Source organism: Notothenia coriiceps, unplaced genomic scaffold, assembly GCF_000735185.1.
Source record: "Notothenia coriiceps isolate Sejong01 unplaced genomic scaffold, NC01 NC01_scaffold00012142, whole genome shotgun sequence".
NCBI lineage: Eukaryota > Metazoa > Chordata > Actinopteri > Perciformes > Nototheniidae > Notothenia > Notothenia coriiceps.
The window spans coordinates 68,645-92,972 of record NW_011344843.1 but is presented as its reverse complement, the minus strand read 5'-3'; the positions used below and the strand labels follow the sequence as shown (position 1 = coordinate 92,972).

Sequence of the window (24,328 nt, the reverse complement as noted above, 5' to 3'; positions counted from 1 at the left end):
AGTTCAGAGAAGGCCTCAGGTTATAAAAACAGTTAACCTTTGTTTGTTAACTACTCCTAAGGATGTCATGAGATGATGACTTTTCAACATTTACAAGTATAGCTTTCAGAGAGAAAATCATGTGACATTTGTGTGGTAGGCTGCATGATAAAATCTGTGTGCCTTAAACATGCTTAGGGAAAATGTGTGTGTGTTCATTGCAGTGGCTATATATGCTGTATGATTGTTGCTACTGTTGGGGGGCATTTCCGCGATTGGCTGCTGTGGCAGCAGGTGATGTACTTCTCATTATTGTTTGGTTTGTTGCAACAACGAAATAATAATTACTGATCAGCTATATCTGTGTTTGTGCTTTATTGATTCCTCTCTGTTTCATTCTTTCCTGTTGTGAGTGCTAAATCGCCACAGCAACTTCCCAGCCCAGGCAGATACTTAACCTTGAGTTGCTCCCGATGGCATGGCGAACAGTGTGTGAATGTTAGGTCCTAGAGTAAGGTACACTGCTCTGTATGAATGGGTGTGAATGGGTGAATGACATGTAGTATGTAAAGCGCTTTGAGGGGTCTTAAAGACTGGATAAAGCGCTATATAAATACAATCCATTTACCATTGACCATTTATACTGTGGCTTGAGTAACCAAGACTTTTTATGGAAAGAGATGCCTCCGTTGTATTGAGGTGGAAGCAGATTTCTCACACATGTCTTAAAACCTGGCAGACATATCAATAAAAAGCATGGGTAGGGCTAGGCACCACTGGGGATAAGTGAGAAAATGTTTTTGGTGTATTTAGGGTGAACCCACCCTTTAATAAGTGATTTTCACACTTCCACTTTTTTTTTGCCATTTGCTGTCAGCATATCAGCCTTTTTTTTAACAGAATGACAAAAACTAAGTCTGCTTTGTTTTTATCAAATGACACTCCCTCGGTCCCTGGCGGTCTGAACGTTTGCATTAGATATTGGACCGTCTTGAGGTTTATTTGAATGATATCCAAATGACCGGGAATCCTTTGTTGAAACAGCAGGCAGAGTCCTGCCTCCAGCTATAAATGACACTGCGTTATGACCCTGTACAGCTGGTGGTGGTGGTATGATTTGATAAAATAATAAGCTGACACGTAAATAAAATCCAGGTGATTTGCTGTCATACTATAAAGCTGGGGCTTCCCATAGCAGCCATTTATTTACATTGAGCAAACAATTAAATAAAAGGTCAAAACAGGTTATGTTTGCAGAATTTATGTGAAGAAAAGCCTGCCCTTAGACTGTATCCATACTGGTTCCTCCATTTCTAGTGTAATTGTGTCACCGTTTATGTTGCCACCATATGGTAGAGCATATCACCCTGCTCCAAATCTCCATAACTTAAAACATAATAATCAAAACAAGCAGCCTTCCTATAAACACTTGAATTTGTGCCACAGGTACATATAGGCTGACAGCTAGACTTATAGCAGCAGGAATGTCTGCAGAGTCTAGTTTTGTGACAGCAAAAGCATGTTTTATTTTTTTGTGGCCGTCCTCTGTGTTTGTTATATTTTTTCTTCTTCTTGACATCAGTTTTTGTGACACTAAACAAAATAACACAGTTGGTTGTTAGATGCAGTGATATAAAAGAGAGTCGAATTCACTTGAAATAATTGTATTTATAAGATGACATATGTAGCCAAGTAGAAATTGATCTAGAGTCTAGACCAAAGTATAGCCTACTTTAAGTATGTTATTGGTATTTGAGTTATAATGATAACCAATGGAGTTCAAACATTAGACTATATAACATTATTCATTTTGTAAATTCATACTTCACTAATGCTATTGCCCCTGTGCTTAACCCGTTTCACCTCTGCAGCTTCCCAGAGGACATGCGCAATGACAAACCCTGGGCTCTGTCCATTGTGCTGAAATGAGGTTAAGTGAACCAGGTAGGATCAGGTCCAAAGTGATTACAAAATCTAATAGGTTTGATATAAAGTGTTATTTATGTGGCTGTTTCCAAAAGCATTGAAATATTAATTAATATCGGATTAAATTAAATGAATCACCACTTCATGGGCACAATTGTAACCGACATCCATTCCACTTGGGTGCGCACACTTTAAGGTAAACACACTGCAGCGTCCCCCTTGATCCCCCCCACTACAACATCCTGCTCTCCATGTGTTGCACAAGCGTCCTGATGTGAACATAATTTGTGTGTGTGTGTGTGTGTGTGTGTGTGTGTGTGTGTGTGTGTGTGTGTGTGTGTGTGTGTGTGTGTGTGTGCGTGCGTGTGTTTTTCTTTCATGCTTTCTTCTCGCTGATGCACAGCTGCTGCTTCTTTAAGAGCCACCGCCCGCCCCCTCTCCTGTATTTTTAGCTGAGCCATGCCACTTCATTTGCAGGATAAGACAGACAGTTGTGTACCGTGTGATCTCACTTAATCGTTTTTAATAAATCAAATCTTATGCTGCGTATCTGCCGTGGGCCTATGCAGACAGCTGTGTGTTGGACATGTCGCACAGGGTAGACATTGGTCCCGCCGCTGTCGGATGCTGAAACGCGCATCAGCCTGTGGATGCTGGATGTCCATTATGACACGCAGTACCGGTATCAGGGGCATTGCATTTGAGATCATAGGAATTACAGGATATCAATTTAAGCTGCAGAACAGGCTACTACACGGTTAAAAGAGGTCCGGCATCTTTCTGCTCAGCCCGCAGCTTTCTCTCTTCTCTTGGATTGTGGATAACAAGAAACCTTCAAGACGGAGGGGGTGGTGGAGCATCGAGGAAAAAACAGGGGCAATATGAGAGAGCGGGACTTCATGCCCAATATGGAGAGGGGCAAACCTGCTACTTACACGGGGGACAAAAAGGCTAAGATGGCTGCTAAGACTAACAAGAAGTGGGTGAGATTAGCCACTGTTTTTGCATATGTATTGTCCGTGTCATTAGCAGCCATTATCCTGGCGATTTACTACAGCCTGATCTGGAAACCAACCAGCTCATCCTCATCTGTGGGGAAGCCAGGGGTGCCCGGCGAGGTCACCCCCACCGCGAACATCTCAACTAACATCTCCAGCAGCCACAATGTGTCAGAGTGGAACTCCACACAGAATAATGGACTGCTAAACCAGACCCGGTATAGACGGGGCTTTCAGTGGGACGACAGAGCCGAGAGTGTGGCCGTGTCCGGGGCGGCGATTGCGCACTCGCAGCCGGAGGAAGGACTGTACGCATCTTCCCACGGTCACACACCCGAGGAGAGATCGGAAACTTTGGGGGGACAGACGGATCAACCCGGAGCGAGCCACTTCACCCCGTCAATCACCAGGGAGGCTGGGGGTGAGGAGGATGGGGAGGCGATTGACAAAATCGAGACTGATCAGGCGAGTGCAGATGTTCCTCCAACATCCGCGACAACCACAGCCGGCCAAAGAGGGGACTGATCGGGCCTCGTCCCGGCCACCACACCCCCCTGACACAGATAAACTGACCCTACAAGGAGTGTTTTACAGAATCGGTGCCGCAGGTCGGATAACACACACATTAAACTCATTTTGCAGAGCCTCTTATGGATGCTAAACTGCACCTATACTGACATCTTCTTCTAATGACTGAGAAAAGATGAGACCAGTGAACACTGTTTCCCCCTTCAACACTAACTATGCGTGTTTCTGTTTTTGTTTAGGCCATCCGTATGCCTTAAATCAATGTGTGTCTACTTTACCTCGGAAAGCTTCAGAAGCCACTAACCTGCCCGTATGCGTGGACAACACTGGTATATAATATGTTGTTAAATGAATAGGACACAGGAGCCAGAAATTTGTTTTTGCAGGACATACATATTCCCCACAGGCGATACAGCGCTTGAAATCACTGCCATTCACTGGTCTAGAAATCAATACTGCATTTTAACATAGGCTGTGTTTTATTTTTGTGGAACAAACCTGGATTCCAAGTAGAAGAACCTGCATTATTGAGTTATGCTCAGGTATGTGCATATAACCATGTAAATGTATTGTGTATTTGGTTATACATAAGAGGCAGGCATACTTCATTTGGGCCTTGATGAACTTTTAGTGTAATTAGATAATTTTTATTAAAAAAGGTACAGTATGTATGATAGGTATAACTATATCACAAGATACAAATAAACATCTTTAAAAAATAATGCTCTGTTTTATGAAAGATTGATGTACTGTAAATCATGACTACATTATTCTGTACGTATAATATTTTTATTTTCTCCGAGCCAGAATGGATGATATATATATATATATATATTCAAATAAATGTTAAGTTGTTTCCAAACCTCTTACATCAAATCTAAAGGGATTTAAATTAACTGTGGTGCACTTCAGACTATTAGGAAAAAAGTAATAGTGAAAAACCTTCATTTATTGATTGATATGAGGAGGTAGGAATAATAATGAACTTTTAATCAGATCACGGAGTGGAGGCACTTTAATCACCTGAGTGAATCGTCCAGTGTGTGATCAGAGGGAGGGATCTGCTCCTTGTGGAAAGAGAAGCATTCATTTCCCAGTGTGCCAGTTCAGTCGCTGCGTATCTCACTGAAACCACTTCACACAGTCACATGTGACGAACTATGAAGTGGAAATAAGACCAATCACCCCATGCGTCCTTCTCAGCAACATGTGAGGGAGGTGTATCGATTTGAGAGCTCTGTTGTTGCGCTGTACAAAACAGAGAAGAACACATTACACAATACCACTCGATGCTATTTTTGATCCAACTCTCTCTTAAAAGCCTGGTTTGGTTTTTATGCAGGCTAAAATAATCGTCATTCACTATCATGCTTAAACTAAAACCATTTGATATTGGCTGAGCAGCATCAGAAATGGTACACTGTGATGTAAACAGTGATGCACTGTTGTGTCAATATGACAGATTTTCAGAAAAGAAGCCAAGGTATGTGTCTGGTGAGCTACAGAGGAAGTCTATTCATCGGGGAAGACGGCACAAGACACAAACATCCCCCCATCTTTACATCATAAATCAAGTGTACCGGACAAATGTAATACAGAGTGTGAATTAAACAGCAACAGGCCTGTCAATACTGCAGTGGCAATGGTATATGAAGGTCGTGCCCGATGTGATACTGTGCCTCTTATGGCTCCTTGTGATATATGAGAGGAGAACGACCTATTGATGTCGGAGTTAATCAGCACTTAAGAGTTGTTCAGGACACTGCATGCGACCTCATGACCCAGGCAGGTGATTACATTATCGTCATCTGTTGAATTAGAGTGGAGTATGGGATTTGTTTCTAGGCTCAAGCCAGGCATCACATGGTTTTTCTTTAAACAGGTTTATTAAATTATACAAATATATTAAAGGCTGCAATACATTTTTAAACGTTGGCTATTTGATCATTAATAGCCACTTTAATGCCAGATTTGTCAAGAATGCTAAACAACTATCCACCAGAAAATCTACAGTGAGACGAAAGAGCCAATATAAAAAAATCCATACTCAAAAATGTTCACAATCATCAGCAGATAAAGTGTTAAACTCTTTAGTTATGTCATTTAGCACAGTATAGCTTAAACATCCAAGGGAAGTTACTAAAAGTGTTTGCTGTGAGCGGGGATTTGAAATTATGCTTTTGAAAATGTACTTTCCTCATCAGATTTTACATGCTTTTGGCATTCACACTATAGCCAAGAGACCTTAACAACAAAGCCGGAGTCCTTTTGTTACAATGTTGTTTGAGCAAGACACCATCAGAAAAGTTTTGCAATTTCAACAGGATGTCATGTGATATATGAGAACAATATGAAGGGTGCGAAACAAAAGCTAAACTGAAAGGGCAAAACTCTAGAGTGATGCATAACAAAACAAAAGCCAATGCGTTGGTGGGCATCTTTTTAGGTATTATGGTAATGTTGTTTCAAGACCTTTTGAAAATATCTATTGTATTAATTTTCAAATCATTGCTAGTTTTCAGCAGGTTGACATTATAATTATGTGCTTTTTTATGATGAAGGTGCTAAAGATATAAACGTATGTATATTCAAAATGAGAAAAAGGTATCTAATTATTGCAAAGGATGTAAACAATAACTACTGAGAAAATAGTTTAAGGTCAAAAGGTAATGGAGACTAGGACTTATGTGTCAGTGAGATGGCACATTATTTCTGGCTCATTTAGAGGCATATTTGAATAAAAAGGTCAAATAAGGTAGCATCAGTAAAAATACACACATTTCCTAATATTTCTTTACGCTTCAAAATACCTGAACGTTTTCAATTTATGTTGAAATATTTAATCTAAAACAAATTGCACTGTCAAATAATGTCAAACTGATTATCAAACATGTACTTACTAAAACATCACAATGGGACAGAAGGTTGCTTGCTTCCACTAAACTCTAACTAATCTATTCCTAAACAGAAATCCCAAACAGGGAGGTAATGAATAATTCTAACAAAAGGACAGATCTCAGATCAATATAGCAGACAGCACATGGACACCTTGTCAGCCCAGCCTCCTGTCTCCTGTCAGTGTCCCCTGGCTGGAGGGAGGGAGGTGGTGGTAGGGGGCCACACTCTGCATGATCAGGCCAGCTGATGTTGTTGTTGTTACATCCTGAACCATGGCAGGGCCGGGGGATGACGCACGACATCAGTGGGTCTGCCAATCTTCTGTATGAGATTCTGTGATGGGACACTTCCACTTAACCTACATCCATCAACTGCAAAAACACACCCCACTGAGATTATGGCAATTAAATGGCCTCATAGACCATGGGAAATATCTTTATAGCAATTCAGATTTCAGCTTAAAAGTTGTCAATTTGAAATCAAGAGCATTAATATAGTATCCACAACTATTTGCTATTTCATGTTAAAGTGCAGTAATGTTAACCTGAACAGAGAAGCAAGTCGCTCTGCCTCGTCCTTGCTTTGTTTACATAGCCAGCTCAAAGCCATGTTGGTTAGCAGTAGCACATGCATAGCTAGCTTACCTCCACTGTGAATATTGGTGGTCACGGAAAATTCCCGAACAAAGGCGTCTTTGCGAAAACGAAACGGCCATTCTCTAGTTCCCCCTCAGGTAAACTTGTGTTACACTCTGTCTGTCGTTGCGGTTGTTTGCATTGTTAGCGCTGTTAGCACCTTTAGCCGCTAGCCGTCAGCTCAGTCGTAGCCATGGTGAGAGCCGTTTGGAGGCAAGCCTTCTGCTACTTTGAACCTTTAACACTAGAACCGCCAACGGGTAAATTTTACCCGCAGCTGTTTCTTTTATTGTATGTAACTTTTTTTCCATAACATATTAAAGTCTCCCAGTCCGTGACTTTTCCTGAAAGTGTGTTATATACCACCCTCTGTTGTTAAAAATTGTCAATAGGAAGTCAGATTGAAAAAATCGCCAAATAAATTGCCATTTATACCCATATCCGCCAGCGGGTAATATTTACCTCATAGAAAATGCAGCGTAAACATGACGTGTTGCTATAGCAACGCCTTTTGTCTACTGCGGTTCCTAGATAGATAGAGAGATAGATAGATAAATAGAGATAGATAGATAGATATATTGATAGATGGATAGAGAGAGAGACAGATAGATAGTTATAGATAGTGTAACATCTTGGAGAATACAAGATCTTGGATGACTGAGCTCACGTTGAGGACGTAATGCATGTGTGCAGGTTACGTGCCAGTTGAATAAAGATGGACACTCGGAATGAGAGAAGTAGTCCGCGTCGTCTGTTTATGTAGACAATTATATGTCCATAGAACANATAAGATACGTGTGCATGTTTGGGTGTTTTAACACTCCTGTAATGTACCTAATCTTGTTATCCTTTTCATTACAGAGCTGGGTGATACGCAGAGTGAAGCAAGTAGGACCCAAATGCAGATAACATTTGATAATACCTTTATTTCAAGGTCTTGAGTAAACCTGGAACAAACAAAACACTCTACGGTGAACTAAGTCACGAACAAAAGAAGCACCAACACTGAACACAGGAGGAGACGAGACTAAATACAGGGAGGGGTAATAACTAGACACACCAGGGAAACTAACGACGGGAGGAAAACACAGGGGAAAGGACCAGACAATAACCCAGGAGAAAAACATGACAGCAAAACCCAAACATACAAAATTACCAACGTGACATAACCCTAGGAGTGTGACAATTCCAATGGTCTCTTCCACTTCCAATGGAACAAATATTTAATTTATAAACTAAAAGATGACCCTATTACCACTCTCAAATTGTTATAAAAACAGTGATAATATCATTTAGCTATGGCTGCCAAATATATGATGACGCACACAGAACAAAACTCATATTGTCACTAAAGTGTGTATGTGGGGAGGAGGCTGACGGGATTTAACTAGCATGCTTGGAGCTGAGTATAAGTGAGGAGGGGAAAGAGCAAGTGCTTCAGAAAGGGCGAGAGGGAGTGAGGGAGCATATGTGCAGGAGGGTGGGAGGGTGGGAGAGGGAGCACGAGCGGATGGGTGCTGTGCAATCCGTAAACAGGGGAGCTCTGAGCATTTGTTAGACGTCTTGGCTGCTTGCCCAACTTGGCTCATTGTAATCGAGGCATGATCATCGACTCCAGGCAGCCCTCTCTGCCGCCCCGGCTGCCTCTCGTCTGGACCCTGCCCAGCTCTCAGCGCTGACATGGAAAGACCTGTGAGTGCCTTCCCTCTCCTTCTCATCCCACTCTCTCTCTCTCTCTCTCTCTCTCTCTCTCTCTCTCTCTCTCTCTGGTGTTAGGTTCCCCCTATTCCTTTTCCTCTGTCGCAGATGTAGCTGTGGCTACATGCAGCGTTTCTCTTTCTCTCCCTGCTGTAGCTCCTTTAGGTGGCAGGAACGCTGGGTATGGAGTAAGCCTTGGCAGCGTTCTCCCTGCAGGGCCCCCTCCCTCTGCCTGTCCTGGGCATGGGTGCTGTCCGCTGGCAGACCCACAACGTCTCTGTGTATTTTGTTGTTGCGTGTGTTTGCGGCACAATCACAAGACTATCCGGCAGAACCCAGAGGGGTACCGTGCCCTTGCAGAGTATCCCCACTTCAGTTTGTGGAGGCCGGGGTTTACTTCATAGCCATTGGCCTCGCTGAAATTTAGATTGGGCAGCCGGACTCTCCCTTGCGCCTATTCTTGGTGGTATGTCCTCATGGTGTGTTGTGTTTGGATACCCTGACAACTAGAAGCTGTGAGGTAACCACTTTTCAGCCTGACACTTCTCTGAGTGAGTCCCAACTTCTGCTCACGTTGTCTTTCCAGGCTTGACACAAAACTGCATTCAGGATGTGTAGTTTGCTATTATAGTTAAGGCTGTGCAAACACATTCAACATCTCAGTGTCAGCTAATCTTTGTAGGCGTAACAAGGGCAACGCTGGAAAAATGCACTGAATAATTTCTTGTCAGTGCCAATGTGTTGGTCTTCGTGGGCTAACTAGCTGTGAGTCATCATTCTGTGTAACATCACATCGAAGCTGCCTTGACTTTTTCGTCGTCACTGGGGGCAACAGTGGAGATAGACTGACTTGTTTTGGCACATCTACTTCCTGTCTCTGCCGAGAAGATCTGACCCTTCTAAAATAATTCCTACAAGAGTGTGGAGAATGGGATACATCGAGTGAAATATGAGTTTTCACAGTTTCAACAACCCGAGTCAAAACGTTTCTATTGTCACTTCTTCTCAGCTTTAGCTAACAACAGTCAGTGATCCATTATTCATTCGAAGTGGGAAATACTTGTTTTAATTGAGTCTACATTTTAACAATGGTTTTCATTTATTGGGTATTATCAGTGCTGTTGTTGTCTGCTGAATGAAAACTTTATTACTATATGAGGAGAGATGCAACCCCTTAGTCGCTGGCTTACAATAATCAAATTCATAACTCTTTTTCCATCTTTTCAAAAGGTTTGAACTTTGAACATGTTTCAATCTATCACATAACTTTTTGTCAAGAACGGGAGGGAATTATTACTAAAATTGACATGTTTGTGCATTTTCCAAGCTTAAACGATGAGATGAGCCAAAATAAACCATCTGCTTCTGAAGATAAATGTTTTTCTCTGTTTGTATCATCTCATTGCCTGGGGCATGTATTTATGAAACAACATTTATATGAAGTAAGGAATTATTGTGATCAGTCCTCGTGCTGGCATTTCAACCTGGTGTACTAATTTAAAGGATTAATTCAACCTTTTGGAATATGCACTTTCTTGCCAAGTATTAGATGAGATCCAGACCACTCTTATGTTTGTAAGTTAAGTTTGAAGCTACAGCCAGATGCCAGTTAGAACTGCAACGCCAACTGTTTTTATAATTGATTAGACCTTAGAATAATGTTTCCCTTTAAAGAAGATTGTCTGCATTTTCTCAGTTTTCTATAATATCATACTTAATATCTATGAGTTTTGGACTGATAAAACAACTTTATTTTAAAAACTGGAGAAGATATTTGAATCAACCCAACAAATAATCTAGAAAATAATTAGCATATGAATTGATAATGAAAATGAGTTGCAGAATTCTAGTTATCTCTGGCCGTTTTGTTGCATCTCTGACATGTCATTAATATGATCCTATAGTAATTCTTAAACCTCATGCTGCAGAAAGGAGCCCCTCATAAACCAATCTCCTCGGACATGTGCCTCTTTAGTAGCCAGTTAAAGAAACCCTTAGGCACCCAAAGAATATACAGACCAATATCATTCATGTGCTGCAGGCAAAAGGAAATGACTTGGGACATGGTTAATGCCTCACCGTTATCATTCTGTAACAATATCCTTATCTTTAATATCAGTGCACATTTCTTAACTCAGCACCTCTCTCTCACATGTTGCAGATGGTACAGTAAGTTAATGAGGGTCCTTTATGAAGGGAAGTGTTAACACACACCTGGTTGCTGCTCCATGAGAGAGATTATCAGTATGGGGCCTCTTGTCGTGTGAGTAGGCCTGCCCTGCTGACCACATTGCGATTTTTAGGACACTCCGCATATGCATTCTCGCCCTGTAACCGAGCTCTGTAATGAATGCTCCATCTGTGGTTGTTGTGCGGGTGTGTTTGTGCTGTGTCTGTTATCACGGCACCCTTAGTGGTGTATTGAAAACCCTCAAGCACTGTATTTCTTGGCTTCTTTAATCAAATGTTATGGACTATTACCCTAGAACCGATATGATATCCAAAAGCTAAAAGTTACAAAAGGTCTGTGATATGGCAATAGAGAAAAATTGAAATGTGTTAAAAAGTGAAATGTGAATTAACTTTTTTATTGTGTCAATGATTTTTTATGATCGGATTTTTTCCAGGCCCCCAGTGACATGATGCCCAAGAGGGATCATGAGAGGGACCTGGAGCTGGACAGGAAGATCGAGGCTCTCCGCAGGAAGAATGAGGCGCTCATGAAGAGGCACAAGGTAAGGACAAGTGCCTGGAGGCAGAGTGGCTTCTGAATGCAGCTCGTGCAGGCTTCCTTATTATTCTATTGTTTTCATTGACTTTCATTTAGGAAGTTGAAGAGGACAGGAAAAGGGCAGAAGAGGAAGGAATTATGCTGCAGAGCCGAAAGGGCAAAGCTGAGGACCTTACCATCACAATCAGCAAGACCACCAATGTGAGTTTGTTATAATGATGTGACTGATGCTATTGGTGCACACAGTCTCATTTAGTCGTGAAAACAAGATGCCACAAACACTGAGAATATTTTTTTTCTTTGGTATGAAGCAGGATAGTCGGGTTGTGGTGAAGAAGCCATTCAGCGGTGGATCACCAGCAGGTAAAGGACAGGAGGAGGCCGGGCCCAACATGGGAGAAGAAGGCCCTCCGCAGGGTCCCAGCCGGGGCCAAAGGAAGCAGCTAATGGTCACCATGGCTGGCAAAAAGGTGAATACACCTCAGTGCCATTGTTTTCCACTAGGAGTTAACAGCTCTTTTGAACCACAAAATCTAAATGCTAACTTCTGCATGCTAACATGCTCACAATAACAATGCTAAATAGTCTTTATCATGTTTACTATATGAGTTTAGCCTGTTGGCCTGCTAACATTTGCTAGTTAGCACTAAATAAAACTGATGCTAGAATTGAGGGGGGGGCAATAAGTGTGTGCGTGTGAGCGTCTGTGACACTGCATTTTATATGAGTAAAGACATGTTTACAATATGTTAGGAATGGGGGGGAATGTATTATTCAACTGTTATCCTGTTGAATAATGATGATGCTTGATTACATTGTAGGGTTTTGGTAGCCCTTTCACAATCCTTTGTCCACATGCCCATTGCTACAGTACTGATACCCTAATAAGAGTGTGTGTCTCTCTAGGGTAAGAGAGTGGTGAGTGAGAGGCCAGAGAAGAGGCCGGGTTCTGCGGACGTAAAGAGCCCTGCAGATGACGGACAGACGAGGCGTGTGGAGTCGTCGGGGAGGGTGAAGCATCCACCTCACATGACCAAGAGGGACACGGCAGCACAGGTGGGAATCAGTCAGTTATCATACGCTCCAGCATTTTAAACCCCGCCATGCACCCTCCAGTGTGTCCCCACTCTCTCAGCCCCCCTTGTTCATCCTCTCGTGCTGCACTGATGTGTTTTACATAGATGTCAGACATATCGGCTGGCCACACCCCTGCAGTGATGGAGCACAATGGTGTGTAGACAGGAGGTGGACTGGAGCAGTGACGGACTGGTGTGGGATTAACGGGGAGTGGGCTAATAGTTAGTTTATGTTAAGTAGATGCACGGTAGATCCTACATATCAGTTTCAAGGCCTACTACTTTTGCGCAGTCTTATCCTAATCCTAATTACAGCTACAAAATAACTGTTATTTGCATATTTCCTTTCCGTTATTTATCATTTTTATCTACAGGATATTTTGTAGATGAATCGATGAATCATGCGGTCTGTAAAATGTCAGAAAACCGGGAAAATGTGTCTTGTATTATCAATACAAAACCCAAACATATTACGTTTAGTATGATTAAACAGAGAAAAGCAAAACAAATATCCTAATTTAAGAGGCTGAAAACAGCATTACTGCCGTTTTGGGAGAAAAAGTAACTTTACTACTGATTATCTTATAATGAAAACAGTTTGTTTTTCTATCGAATGACAAATTGAAATATTGTCTAATCGTTAAAACTAATGATTTTAATCAGGTGTGATGGTTCTTTATGTTCTTCTTCCCCTATGAGCGGCTTTTATTTAGCCATTGGGCGTATGGATCAGGCTGTAAGTCCCTCCAGCTCTTGCAACACAGTTCCTTGTTGTTTTGTAGTATGAGATCAGAGACGGCATGTTTAACATCAATAGCTTCACTATATACTGTAGGTCTCAGATCGCATGTGACATGTTGTGCACAATGCAGATAGGCAGAGACACATGTACACATGCAGTGTCCCTGGTAGGGCTGTGATATACCAAACTGTCATTGACCTTAGGCCCCCCCCGGGTATGCAGAAACCGAGGAACAGCTGCTCTGCTTCAGTCTGACACACACACACACACACACACACACACACACACACACACACACACACACACACACACACACACACACACACACACACACACACACACACACACACACACACACACACATACACATACACATATGCAGTGTGTGTGTGTGTGTGTGTGTGTGTGTGTGTGTGTGTGTGTGTGTGTGTGTGTGTGTGTGTGTGTGTGTGTGTGTGTGTGTGTGTGTGTGTATGTCTGTCTGTCTGGGGTACACCCTGGAAATAAATAATAACTGTGCGGGGTGTGGTGTATTTGGCAGTGTCCCAAGCAGATTGTAATGCCTGGAAGTACCCTGTGACTAGACTGTCAGTTCACACTCATAAGAGAGAGACCACAGAATAGGAAAAGTGAGGAAAAACAAGCTGGGGGGTGAGAGAGAAGGGGAGAGACCCCTGGCAGCTCGCTATAGCTGTTTCCAGCCTCCATTTCTCCTCTCTGGAACCTTTAGTGGTCTGCCTTCCTCTGGCACGATTGTTTCCCCATTCCCACCATCCTGAAAGGACCGATTTGATCTAATTAACATTCGACTGCCTTCTCACTCTGAAAAGGCTCATTATGCTGCCAAAGAGACAGGCCTGGCGAGGTGCCAGGAAAGGATCAGAGAGGGAGAGGAAGAAGGAGCGAGAGTAGAAAGAAGTAACAAGGTGGACAGGACTCTTTTGTGTTTGTGCATAAGCCCGGCTGCATTTGGGTGGTGTGGGTAGCACAGTGTGTGCACCAGACCATGCTGTCCAGCATTTATTGTCATCCCCCTCCTCGATTGTTCATACAAGTGTTGCTGTTAATGGCAACATGACTCATCCAATGTGTTCAATGGAGCAGTCAGTAATACACTTCAATCAAAATTCACACAACTCTCTACCTGCAATGAGATGAGTTTCATTTTCCAAACCACTGAAATGCATCCACCTGCATTCTGCTATGATGACCTCATTGCAGAAAGGACATTTAAAACTGAGACACAGAAGTCATGATGTAGCACCATGAGTCCACATGGGGGCAGTGTAGCTCTCTTAATCTAGGTTAATCGATGAGTCTGTGCTCTGGCCTGATGTGCTTTTACTGTTTATTGCAGCAGTAATGTGACTCTTTACATCCATGTTCAATTGGCTGGCGACAGGTTGCTGTGTCACCTTTATTGTTGTTATGTTCAACTTCCTTATTCTTTTGTGTCTCTCCTCTCTGACAGGATGAAGTTAAACAAGGGCAGAAGCACGCTGAGGAGCATCAAAGGCTTTCAGAGCAGGTACCACAATGCCTCCGTCGACATAAAAGAGCAAAGCCTATTAACGAGCATATTTTCACGATCTCTAGCACATACCCTTCCTAGGATGTGAGATATTATTTGCCGGGTTTCCACACAAAAAGACAAAGAAATGCAAATACACACTTTACCCTCCTCATCACAGTTCCTCACAGGGAGACAGACACGAAATGTTGGCACGCACAACCTCTATTTCTAGAGCTCATCCCCATCTGGCTCGCATGTTAACGTCGCTGGAGTTTCTCAGCTGTCTCGTAGATCGTTTGTGCGCCAAACATGAGAACCAGGGAGGCAGGGAAGGTGGGCTTCAAAGGCCCGCCGAACACACCGCATGACAAGTGATGCTGTTCATGCCTCTCTGCACCTTGCCTGCTCTGCAGCCCGAGCTGAGTCAGTGCTCAAAGAAAATACAAAGCTGAGTTTTTGTCAAGGTGTTGTGTAAGGGGTAAGGGTCAGACAGCGCTTTGCTTTTGTTTGCTGCTTTCTTTAACAAATGTACCAGAAACCTCTCCGGCCTAAACCAGAGCAGCTTTAAATGGAAGACATTCAGTAGTTGAGAATAAGAGCATTATTATTTAGCATGTACCAATCTACCTAAAATCAGCTCCATCCACACTCACTGTGCAACGTCCAGCCTACCTGCCGCGGCCCCCCAACGTAAGCGAGAAAATGACAAGTGCTAATTAGCAGGGCGGCTACTGTGTCAGCCGGAGACGGCCTGTTGGAACATGCGAGAAGCTTCCTCCCCTGTGGCCCCATGATGTCCTCCGGGAGGGGAGCAGAGGAGAGGGCGATGGAAAGCAGAGGGATGAGTACAGTACGCCAATAACTGTACAACATGTTTACTTAGCTGTGATTGGTCCACACCTGAGAAGAAAACATCACGCGTCTTGGTTTCTTACCAGCCACTGTGCTGTTTCTCTTTGTGTTATGAAATGCAGAGTGTTTTCCATTTTACACACACGATTCTAATGTCTCAAGACAGCAACATAATTTGCCTCCTGCTGTAATACAATCTAAACACTGATGAGCACTGATCGCCCGTCTTTTGCGTGATTTCCCTCGGAGTACAGCAGTGCCAAGGGCTTTGTTAAAAGAGCACACAGCCTCTGTCCCCTTTGATGTGATAAAGAGCCTGCATCAGATCTCTCTTTAGTATTAGCAAGCAATCCTTTCTGCTCTCATCGCAGTAATCAACAAACAGGTTAAGAGGGGAATGGAAGAGGGGGACCTAATTACATTTACAGTAGCCTACATTGCACTTTTCCTGGAATATTGTCTGAAATAATGGGATTTTGTTGCTTTGCAGTCGCCACAGTACACAAACAAGAAGCTTTTTCTATCAAATGGGAGCTAAGTGGAATGTACCGACACTAAAAGGCCATCACCAGCATTACAGTGACTCAGCTATGCGCGTTAACAGTAATGTGGAATGCATGAAAACAATTCAAATACAATATTGGTTCCAAACTGATCTGTTTGAAGCTGTTCTTGTTTATGACCAGCCAGGCTTCATTTCTCTGATTAGTGAGTAGATTGATGCTTCTGATGTATTATATCAAGGCACTCAGAGTGGTGCAGGTGTTTAATTCCGTCGCGTTTCAATGCCAGGGCTTCATTACTCCCAAGTGTTGAGTAATATGATATTAATCCACATTCAGTGTGCATGTGTTATGCATTTAACACAACTAAACTGCTTTGTGTCTGCTAAGGAGCCTGAGAGCCTGCAGGCCAGCACTGACCTTAACATCCCCACGTCGAAGGAGGAGCAGGAGGGGTATGCGCGATGGAAGAGAGAGCGCGAGCAGATCGACAAGGAGCGAGTGGCACGCCACAAAAACTCCAAGGGCCAGTGGAGACGGGCGTGGGACCTGGACAAGACTGATTACATGTAAGACTCAGTCTCAGCTTTCCCCAGGCTCTTCATCTGAAAATGTCTCAGATTTCCTACAGTTTCGCTACCGTGTGATATTTCATTGGCTCCTTATATTTCTATGATGGGTAATTCAGTTCCAAGAATATTTTTGGAACATTTGAATCGTCTGGAGCTTCAAATTCACACTCATCTTTCAAATAGTCTTTGAGCAGTTGGTAGTTGAGACGTTGTTATTTGTTCTGTTAGGAATTGGGAATCAATCCCTTAGATAAACACTTTTTTATAAAAAAGATAATTATTTATGATTTCCTTTAACTGTGCTATCTTGTATTAAAAAAAGGGGTTAGTTAACTTTTTGGGAAATTTGCATATTCATTTTTTGCTGGAACATAATGCAAAGATTGATGCCTCTCATGTTTGTATTCAAACATCTAGCTTAGCTTAGCATAAATATTGCTAGCAGGATGAGTACTGTAAACTGCTTGCATTGCACTATTCAAAGGTCACAAATATTTCTACCAAATACCTCTAAAGCTCCCAATGTTATATTTTATATTCAGTTTTTTCAATCTGTACAGTAATGCAGAAATGAAAAAATGACAATTTGTGGTTTTACAAAAATGAATTCTGGGAGTATATATTTTTTTATTGCGCCGTTTCATTTAAAACATTTAAACTTGTAGACTAGGTTTTTTTTCTTCGTTTTTCTTCGCATGGCTTTGTTCAGACAAAGCCATGCTAGTTAATTCCCCTACTTCTCGCATGATGCTAAGCTAAACTACGCTAACAATGTTACTGTGTTATCAGACAAACATGAGTGTGGTTAGGTATCAATCTTTTATAGTTCTCTTCTCAAGTCTCTGCAGGAAAATAAATAGGCGCATTTCCCCAAAAAAGGCTTACTATTACTTTATTAATTAGCGAATTAAAAAAATACGCTGCAATTGGGTACAAATTATCTTATTTTGGAGTGCAATCAAATTGTGTTTCAATCTTGTTTTTCTTCTGAAGCTGCTGAAAAGCTTCATTCACTTTCAGTGCAGATGTAAATAACAAACAATTTGAGCTTGAAGAAGTTCCTGTTTCTTTCTATATTAGTCAGTGGAGGAATCCATTAGATGAGGTTCTTGGAAACTACATTTCCTCCCAAAGGACCACAAGACTAAATCTCATTAAGTCACAGGATGTTGCTAAATTATTGTGTCACTAAATAATCAGGCAAATTGAATCATGATATATTCTATTTGGTAATAATATGTTAGCCTAACTATTTGTGCGTTCTCATTTTGTGAACAGTTTTTGAAAACGCACATTAGCAACCTAAACTGACTGGAGGAAAGAAATGCAGCACATTCCTGTCAAGTGTTTGTTAGATTTCAAACAAAACAAGCTGTTGTACACAGAGTTACAGAGAGAATAATGTGCTGTTGAAGGAAGCTTCGAAATGTAAAGAGACAAGGGAGGAACGGCTATTTTTAGTTCAGGATAAGGGATGGAATACCTTGCCTTATTTGGCGAGGCCATAACAAGGCACTGGAGTAAGAATAGAAGAGGAAATGTGTTTTTTATTCAACAATATAAATGGCTTCACTGCTTGTAAAATACAAGGGTGTTACTCATGGAGTAAAAACCTCTCACTGATCCTGCAACACCTACAATTCTCATAATGTATAATAATGACACTTCAATGTCAGAAGAGGCTGCTGGTGGGATGGATTGGCTGTTATGTCACCTGGACTCCATTGGTTTAACGGAAACCTCCTCTTTTAGGTTTTCAGACAAATCCATCCCTGACTGGGGGCCTTCCAGCAGAGGTGAGACATTCACACAGGCAATACTGAAAACGTGTTATAAGACCTTTCCCCACACACTATGAAGATAACATCATGTGTTTCGTTATATTGGTCTTGTTATCTTATTTTTTCTTATATTTAATCCATGTTCATTTTCCAGGTGGACGAAATGCTAGAGGGAGAGGACAGTCCAGGGCAGGTGCGGTTTCCCACACTTAATCATGTTTAGAGCCTTGAAATCATCATAAGATGTACAAAACTTTAATATTTTGTGTTATTTTCTGAAGCCTCAGTGAACCAGTATTCTGAGATTATCTTGCAGCTATATTTTGGCATTTATGTTGAAACCAGATACTGGTGTGGGATAAAATTCACAAGGGGTTCATTAAACTGGTCCAATATTAGCTTGAAATAGGCAGATAATATAGAGGCAGTGCTCAACAATCATATTAAAAGATGTATAACACCAGACGAAGATTAAACTATTTCATAGACTCTTGTCTCAGCAGAAAAGAGAAATTGCTTTTTATGTAAAATGCCATTTTATTGTGAGCTTCATTCACTGTGTCTTTCTGTCCTAGGTCACGAGAAGCGGGGGAAAGACAAGGGAGCTAAAAACGTGCAAGTGATAAGCAGCAAAGCAAAAGGCATAGAGCGTCTGACAGGAAGAGCGAGGAGGTCAGTACAAACAGCACACACAACACTGATGTTCATGAAAACATGCAATGACTAATGAAATACATGAAGCGAATGGGGGAAGGCACGTTGTTGTTTTCCTGCCCTGTGCCCTATTGTACAAATTCTTCTTGATGTCATGAGGCTTCATTTAGAAGTTGTGGCAGCTGATTAAATAGCCCAGAATGCCTCATTGGTATATCACTGCATTTATGTATTTCTCCTCCAGCTTTCCTCTGCTGTGAAAGCAGCTACTTTGATGGGTTGAGTGAGGAGGCTTTCAGGGTGTGTTGTTGCACAAGTATCGCCCATCATCTTAAAAGGCCAAAAGGTCACAAACCAGGAAGTGAGACACTTATTAAGGCTTTCGGCACTGCACAGCCCAGGGCTAACAGTTGACTCAGGGAAAATTGAGTTCCCTTTTCACACACACACATTGTAAACCCAGGTTTTACTTTTACGTTTAAGCTGTACTTGTACTAACCGTTGGGTACATTTCCGTTAGGGCTGCTCAATTAATCGTATTTTAATCGCGATTACGATTATGGCTTGCAACGATTACGAAAACAACGTAATCGAAATAAAACGATTATTTTTTTATAATTACTTTTTTTTTTATAATGTTTTTTTGTTTGTTTTTCAGTTGAATTATACTTAAAGTTCAGGGTAATCAACTGTTAAAAACATACTGTTCACATTTTTTTCTCTCCAATAAAAGGATGTTTTCAAAGTCAAAGAATAATCGCATTTAATAATCGCAATTACAATTATTGACCCAAATAATCGAGATTATGATTTTTGCCATAATCGAGCAGCCCTAATTTCCGTGGTTGAAAATAAAATATGTTTTAGTCCTGTTTTACAAGGCAAACCCTTCTTCTGAGCAGGGCCAACAAGCCATAGGAGAAAGTCGGTTGTTATTCCACTTTGGATTGTACCAGTGTGAAAGCTGGGAAATAATTCAAAGCCATATTATAACCTTTTTATGTAAACGTGTAATGGGACCGATTATTTCCTTTCTTCGTGTCTCAGTGAAAATAAATAGGAAAGGATCATGAGCATTCAGGTGTGTCCTAACATATTCTTGTTATCAGGCTGTGCTGCTGTCACAGCTGGCAGTAGATTGTAGTTTAGTCATAGGCCACTGAGGCTTCAACAGCTGAGACTAAAGCTAGCTTTAGCTAAACTACTGGCAGCTATTTATCTCCACTGTTCTGGTCCTTTACTGTCTCTTTATCAAATTCCTTTCTCCTTTAGATGGCAGGCAAATGAAGACGGAGAGGACCTACAGGTGAGACATGGGCAAGTGTAAACATGACTTGGTTCATAACTGTTAATAAAGGTGTAAAAATGTATTTGCTGCTCAAATCTCATCCTCCAGTCTGCTGACACAACGTTAGAGGAATTCTTGGAGGAACTTGACGCCCTCAAGGACGCTGATGTAGAGGATCAGAAAGATGTGGGCTTGAAAATGGAACCGTCACAGAGCCCAGATTCACTGAGAACATCTGAGGAAGTGAGTGGATCCACCACTGCAGTCACAGAGGACACCCCCCCAGATGACATGGCAGATATATCGTCCCCTCAGGGTTCGGAAAAGAAAGTACGCTTCTCAAAGGAACTCATCCAGGGGTCTCACACAAATCAAACCACAGGCTCTCAGGACTCTGCCTGCTCAGAATCAAGAGGTGCAAGCTCCTTGAAAGATTCCTCACCTAAAAAACAACAACATCAAGTGCAGGGGCCACAGCGGCCTCTTGAAAGTGCAAAGCAGGACGTGGATCAGGAAGATGTCTCGTCAGCTCCTCCTATTGCCCAGCAGCAGGCTTCTGAAATCAAATGTGGTGAAAAAGACAGTGGCCCCAGTACAGCTCCCAGCTCCATCTCCGCAGAAAAAGACAGTGCCTCTCGACAGGAGAACTCTGTCCAATCTATAGAGCTTGCCAAGTGCAACATCAGCAACACAAACACAGGTACGCAGAAACATCCTTGGCTATGCATTTTCTAACAGTGCACCTGGGTGATATATAACTAAGCTAATGTTGATTTTTCTTTAAAAGAAGAACTAATAGACTCCGGCCTGTCTGTCCTGAGTCTGGAGTCGGGAGAAACACACCCAACACACTCCACCAGCAGCGACAAGGTCAGTGTGCATGACGGGAAGAGGGAAGAGAGAATCAATAAATGTATAAATGGACTTCGGGAAGAAAGTGCAAATGTACCATGCTTTTAATGGATGAGAAGAGAGAGGCAATTTTGGTTTTAGTGCTTCTCTAATGTGAAAAAGTCTCATGAGAGAATGCGTCTTCATCCCATCCACCACTGAAACAGCTTGACAATATATAAAACCATGCCATATTCATTCATTTAGAAAGGAAATACGTAACTTGATTATTGCACATCCAGTTGAACTAATACCTTTATGTATGCTGTTCTCTTTTTGTTGCAGGCAAGAGAGCATGGGAAGATTGTTTGACATTTTCGGGATGTAAATACTGAAACCAAGTCACAGCAACACAGACTTTCCCACTTTGCATTTGAATTTTGCTTCAGGTAGCTCATTTGAGATGCCCTGATTATGGCTTACACAGAGCACCATCGTTTAATTCTGCTATGGTTTTCAAATCGTCTCAAATTTGGATGAAGGAATGTTCAACATTTTCCTGCTCGAATATTTTTTACATCCAAGCACTATGAGTATTAAAAGCATGTGTACTGACACAATATTCAGCATGTCAGTACGCTGCCTGAGTGCAATATCATTGAATGTTTACATTTGTATGAAAATGTCAAGGTACATATCAGGAGGTAAGCTAATCAGTAACACTTAGATATAGCTCTTGAATAAAAACTTCAGCCACAGTCTAATTATCTAGTGCCTGATTCTGCCTTAGAGATATTTTTCAATAAGTAAATTAAAGTCTGTTATATAATGATACAGTAGCGACTGACATACAGTAGAGCCTGTATTTCTACCCACAGATAGTGTTTATTTACTACTTCCTGCATCAGTCTATGGCCTTTCACCAATCACAAATCAAATCCTTCCTTGTTAAATGGCACATTTGAGACTTTTTGGCCACTGCCATATGCTTAGGTTTCTAAAATATAACTCCATTTTGTTGTTCTTAAGAGTTTTAAGGGGTACTTAATCAAGGACACATCAAGCTCTGTTTACGCTTCTTGGTGAGCGTTACTCATCTTGTAAAATGTAAACGTTTTCTGTGGCTCTAGAGGAAGTTTATCAAATTGGATAAAACAAGCAGAATTGAAGTCTCAAACGTGCCCTTTAACACATAGTTTTACAGCTGAATCCCAATCATCTGGTCTTCCTCAGACTCTTATGTGTCTTCTTAACATGGAATTGTAATTGTCTGTAAAATTACTTATTTAAACAACGGACTGCAGGATAATGAAAGTGAACCTTTTGTGAATCAAAAACTAATTTGGGAACTAGAACATTATGTTATTTGAAGCTTGCTCCTGCTGTTTTAAAACAAGCAGTGTTAAGCGACCCAGTGCATAACAGCCTCCAGCCTTTTTCTCTGTAGAGGCTTTTGGCCCCTGTGGGACCCACAGACTTTCAGCCTTTAGTCCACAGTCAAAACACTGGGATTCAGCTGCAATTCCCTTTTGGCATTGTTTTGTATTGTGAGCGCTTTTATAATCATGAAAGACAACTTATATTTTTGAAAAGCTGATGAAGCTTCAAGAATTTAGCCATTTGTTGTGCCTTGCATATTGGCTTCTTCAAATATTGAAGGTGTGGCGTAATTGTGTGTACCATAACATGCAGTAGTGTTAAACACTGTACTAAACATCAGCATTGATTTTATTTATTTGCCTTTCCATTTGGACAAAAGAATGTTTATTAGAATGATTTTACACAGCTAAATATGTTGTGAAACAATGTCTACTCTATGTACATTTCAGTAGCGGTTTTTGTCCCTCTGTGAAATGTATGGATTTGTTTTATTTATTGCCATTCTTACATTGTTTTTGGTTTCAAGTGACAACTATATATAGTAAGAGGCCTCACAAGAACTCTGTCCTCAAATAAGTTGTTGGCTTCCGCCAAGCAATAATACAAAAACAGTTATGTAACCGTAAGTAGTGAACATAGTGGCCTACTCCGTGGGGCCCTGTCAGCTTCAGCTGTAGTTACATAAAATATAAATCATCAGAAATCTAGCACACTGGAAAAACTAAGAAACAATTCAGAAATTCTAGACATCAAGAAAGAATGTGTGCTGTTTTTGAGTTGTGGCCTTATTCTATATTATATATGGAATTTGAATGGAGGGTAAAGGAAACATTTGTTTGCAAAACAGATAATACAGATTACCTCTGAAATATTTAAACTTCCCTGTGGGATTCAATTGAGTGAAATTAAATGTAGAACCTACAACCATAGAGCAGCTGTGCATTTGTGCTTGATTAGCATTTAGTTATTATACATCTGCACTGTCACCTCCACTGCTGTCCTCCATGTTTTCCCATACTCTCATAAGGAAGGAAAATGTGTTTGTGTGAGTGCCTGTGTATAAGTGTGTATGTGATTCCTACTTATTTAAATCTGTGTGCAACATAGCTTAATTTACCCTAAATCCATTTGGAAGGAGGCATACAGATCATAAATAAAGATCATGATTTTTTCTGTTTTTCAAACTCTCAAATCATGACTGGCATTGATTTTTTGCATGTTCAACCCTCTTTTACCTTCCGCCCCATTTCACAGTTTCCCCTGCGATAAACAACACAAATAATATGTAAGCAAACCTTTCTCTAGTTGTAAAGTCCTACAAATAAATAAAATATAAGGCTGTGCTGATGTTCAGAGAGAAAGGAGGGCAGAAGTGTTGTAAATGTAGAGCACATTTTGGCATCAACAGCCTTCATGCTGGATTTGATTAATTTCTGATGAATTCTCCGCAGGGCTGTCGGGTTGGAAACGGCTCCCCCTCAGCCCTACAGGTGGGACCTCCCATAGGTGCAACTGTTTTAATTATCCTCTCCCAAGGCTATCTCCATAGTGGCCTTCTGCTGCCACTCAGGCTTTAGGGCATATGTGACCTCCTGTGCAGTTACTAAAGCAGCCTCATACTCCTTGAAAATGAAACCTTGTTTTCTTTAGATATTATATTTGATACAAGCCTAAAGGTTTTTTGATCTCCCAAATGATGTAAAAAAAACATGGTTTTAATCTATAACACTCCTGGAACACTTT

At 41.4% G+C, this 24,328-nt stretch overlaps 2 protein-coding genes and 1 long non-coding RNA gene across 5 annotated transcripts; 2 read left to right on the top strand and 1 right to left on the bottom strand.

The window, feature by feature from the left end:
• Positions 1–5: 5 nt before the first annotated feature.
• Positions 6–13,574, bottom strand: LOC104947197 (uncharacterized). The gene is made up of 3 exons (XR_798533.1): positions 13,558–13,574; positions 10,194–10,196; positions 6–172 (listed from the first exon to the last, which is right to left on the bottom strand). It is a non-coding gene; the product is annotated as an uncharacterized lncRNA (long non-coding RNA).
• On the top strand, positions 2,348–4,153 carry LOC104947196 (uncharacterized). Its single transcript, XM_010773166.1, has one exon. The coding sequence runs from the start codon at positions 2,787–2,789 to the stop codon at positions 3,426–3,428; it is 642 nt and encodes a 213-aa protein (XP_010771468.1). The 5' UTR covers positions 2,348–2,786; the 3' UTR covers positions 3,429–4,153.
• On the top strand, positions 8,463–23,777 carry ccdc9b (coiled-coil domain containing 9B). 3 transcript variants are annotated; one of them, XM_010773168.1, is made up of 14 exons: positions 8,463–8,656; positions 11,290–11,397; positions 11,490–11,594; positions 11,708–11,863; positions 12,300–12,449; positions 14,683–14,739; positions 16,470–16,648; positions 18,404–18,447; positions 18,587–18,625; positions 19,008–19,104; positions 20,359–20,392; positions 20,483–21,074; positions 21,162–21,244; positions 21,551–23,777. In XM_010773168.1, exons 1-14 carry the CDS (start codon positions 8,645–8,647, stop codon positions 21,575–21,577), a joined length of 1,683 nt encoding a protein of 560 aa, XP_010771470.1. In that variant the 5' UTR covers positions 8,463–8,644; the 3' UTR covers positions 21,578–23,777. The 3 variants fall into 3 exon arrangements, with proteins under 3 accessions (XP_010771470.1, XP_010771469.1, XP_010771471.1); XM_010773167.1 differs by having other exon boundaries at positions 11,705–11,863; XM_010773169.1 differs by lacking the exon at positions 8,463–8,656 and adding an exon at positions 8,823–9,213 and having other exon boundaries at positions 11,705–11,863.
• The last annotated feature ends 551 nt before the right edge of the window (positions 23,778–24,328 follow it).